Source organism: Echinops telfairi, unplaced genomic scaffold (genome assembly GCF_000313985.2).
Source record: "Echinops telfairi isolate 266 unplaced genomic scaffold, ASM31398v2 ScPeMD7_31;HRSCAF=116, whole genome shotgun sequence".
Taxonomy (NCBI): Eukaryota; Metazoa; Chordata; class Mammalia; order Afrosoricida; family Tenrecidae; genus Echinops; species Echinops telfairi.
In genome coordinates this window covers 18,921,384-18,924,056 of record NW_022103928.1, presented here as the reverse complement: position 1 = coordinate 18,924,056, position 2,673 = coordinate 18,921,384, and the positions used below count along the sequence as shown (strand labels likewise).

Here is a 2,673-nt window from a genome sequence, read left to right as displayed (position 1 = left end):
TTTCTTTACTTGAGGAAGGGCATCGCTTTGACCCTTTTGTGGGCGAGCACACTTTGGGCGGAGATAGGGGAAGGCCCGGCCTTCTCGAACCGCTCTCAGAGACGGCAGCTGTGAGAGCTGGGACCGGGCCGCAGATTCATTTCACATCCAGCCTCCGCCGATAACACTTTTGGCTTGGCTAAAACTGCAGGTAAATCTTACAAAGCCAGGGGAGCCCGAGGGATAGATTACTCACCAAGTAAATCTCGGATGGCTCTGTTGGGTTTACTCATAGAAGGCAAATGTAATGTTTCTTGTTTTTTTCCCGTTTGATAGCTGAGCGCGCTCGAGTGGGTCTTGCTCCGTTGCCTGGAATGAAAGGAACCGATTACATTAATGCTTCCTATATCATGGTGAGAGTCAACATTTAATTATAAATGAAGCCAATTAAGCTGAAAGGTGCTAAAGAGCAGATACCACCTATACGACGGATTCATTTCTCACTGGGTAATATGAAAAAGCACAGCGCTTTCCTGGTTGTGAAACCAACAAGGCACCTGCTGGTGGGGGCAGGAATGCTGAAACCAGTGCTCTTTCAGGAGCTAATTTCATTGTTAAGTGTGCCCATCTCGTCTCTGAATAAATGTTGAAATTCCTATAAAAACAGCAGGGGAACTACTAGTGAAGTGCACAAGGGACCGTCGAAAACAGTAGTCAAATATGCGGACTGCCTCTTCTTGCCACGATGCTACGTCTTAATCCACTGATTTCCCTCCTCCCCACTTGCAGGGCTATTACAGGAGCAATGAATTCATTATAACTCAGCACCCTCTGCCACATACCACGAAGGACTTCTGGCGGATGATCTGGGATCACAACGCGCAGATCATCGTCATGCTGCCCGACAACCAGAGCTTGGTAAGGAAAGCACATCTGCTCCACACTAACGAGCCTGGGGGGCCACAGGGCAGGGGCGGGACGTCTGTCCAGATGCCTCTCAGTTCTACGTGGCAGTGCAGTAGGCTTTGGAAAAGGTCCATTTATTCGCCTTGATAATTTGGAATGTAGAAAGACCTGTCACCAGGGGAAGTCCATAGTCATTAGCTCCTGGGAACCTTGCCCAAGGACACAGATCAATAGGATGGGACTTTACACAATTCCTGGAAAATGGAATGAATGCAAAGATCATAGAGTCTTTTCCACCAACTTTGTGAAGCCCCCCTTCGTAAGTGGAGCCAAGATTTGAACCGCAGCCATCTGGTTCCAGAGCTCATGCTTTTAACCACTTCTCTATGGAGACATTCCACTACATTGTCAACATGTTTTACAGGCCCCCAAAAAACCCTTCTATCTTCATTCCCTGGGTCCGTCCTGTCCAGGGAACAAGTGTGAGCGAAGGCTATTTTTGCGCTGATGCTTAATGTGACTACGCTCGTAGAGTTCCTTCTGCCCTTCCCTATTTGTGTCCCTGGACCATCTAGGAAGGGTGAGCAAATTTATAAAATAGCCATACGTGTTTGTGTTCCGTATGCATATGGTCTAAAGTGGCAGAGTGAACTGTCCATATAGTAAAATTCTGAAGATGCAACTAAACCCACGAGGTCAAAACACAAAGCAAAACCCAATGAGGATCTGCCCGTCTGAGTGGGAGATTGAGATTGAACCCCTAGTCTGGATGACATGCATTTGACTCTGTGCCCAGTCATGGGAACTTCTTCACTGTGTTGCGTTTTGCTCCAGCATCCGAATACCAAGAGTGCTTCTGGGTGATAGGATGCCAGTAACGTTGAGCATCTTAAACTCAAAGCTGGAGTGTACATTTTCAAATTAGCTGGCACCAGAGGTCTAGTCTACTTGGCATGTGGAAACTGGAGGCGTTTAGGATTGTTGAACGAATCGGTATTTATCTTCATCTGAGCTCATTTGCATGAGATGCTAGGGAGAGACTGGACCGAAACAGAGATGTGGGCGAGGCCAGGATCAGCCCTGCAGACATGTCGGTCATTGGTTTCCTCGTTGTACAGTTTTTCCAATGGCTGGAGTTCTTTTCACTTGTTTTACTCTCACTTATTGCCACTGCCCATCGCAGTCATTGGCTTGTAACTTATCTTTGACCTGTAGATAGAGTTGTAAGGCAGATGCCCAGGTGGTGGCTGCTGAAGAAACACTCTGTTCAGAAGTTTTGCTCTTACTTTCAACACCACGACTAAGGTCACGGAGGTAGCCTTCAAGCGAATTCGATGATTAGCTTTGCATGTTAACTATGGTTCTTTGAGATACCTGTCATTTGCAATTTCTCATTTTTCAGATAGAGAAATTAAGGTTCAGATAAATTTATCCAGGATCATAGCTGATCCTAAGTCCTGTCTTCCTTTCAACCTTGTCCTTTGCTTGCAGGGGAAGGGAAGCCAGAGATGTTTATGCATGTTGGTTAAATTTAAAGGCCCTGTCCATCTTGCTTTATATCTGTGATGTCTGTTGAAAGGATGCTGCTTCCATGGCTTCGGCCAGCATGTATTAAAGCCCACGACAGTTACAGACTCTTCTTCTGTATACACTAAGCTCAATTGGTAATCTGTCTCCCCTTATGCTGAGCTTTAAAAATAAAACTCTACTTGGCAATAAACGATATTGAAATTTGAAAGGGTGGTAAGTCTTATTGGACTGCTGGCTCTTTCTCATGCAACAATGTAA

The 2,673-nt window shown here is 45.9% G+C and overlaps 1 protein-coding gene across 1 annotated transcript in view; it reads left to right on the top strand.

Moving 5' to 3' along the window:
• Nucleotides 1-2,673, top strand: part of PTPRG (protein tyrosine phosphatase receptor type G) — an 808,607-nt gene that overhangs the window by 788,088 nt on the left and 17,846 nt on the right. The window contains exons 25-26 of the mRNA XM_045290127.1: nt 316-392; nt 769-897. Of these exons, the coding sequence (XP_045146062.1) occupies nt 316-392; nt 769-897 (206 nt within the window). The remainder of the gene's footprint in view (nt 1-315; nt 393-768; nt 898-2,673) is intronic.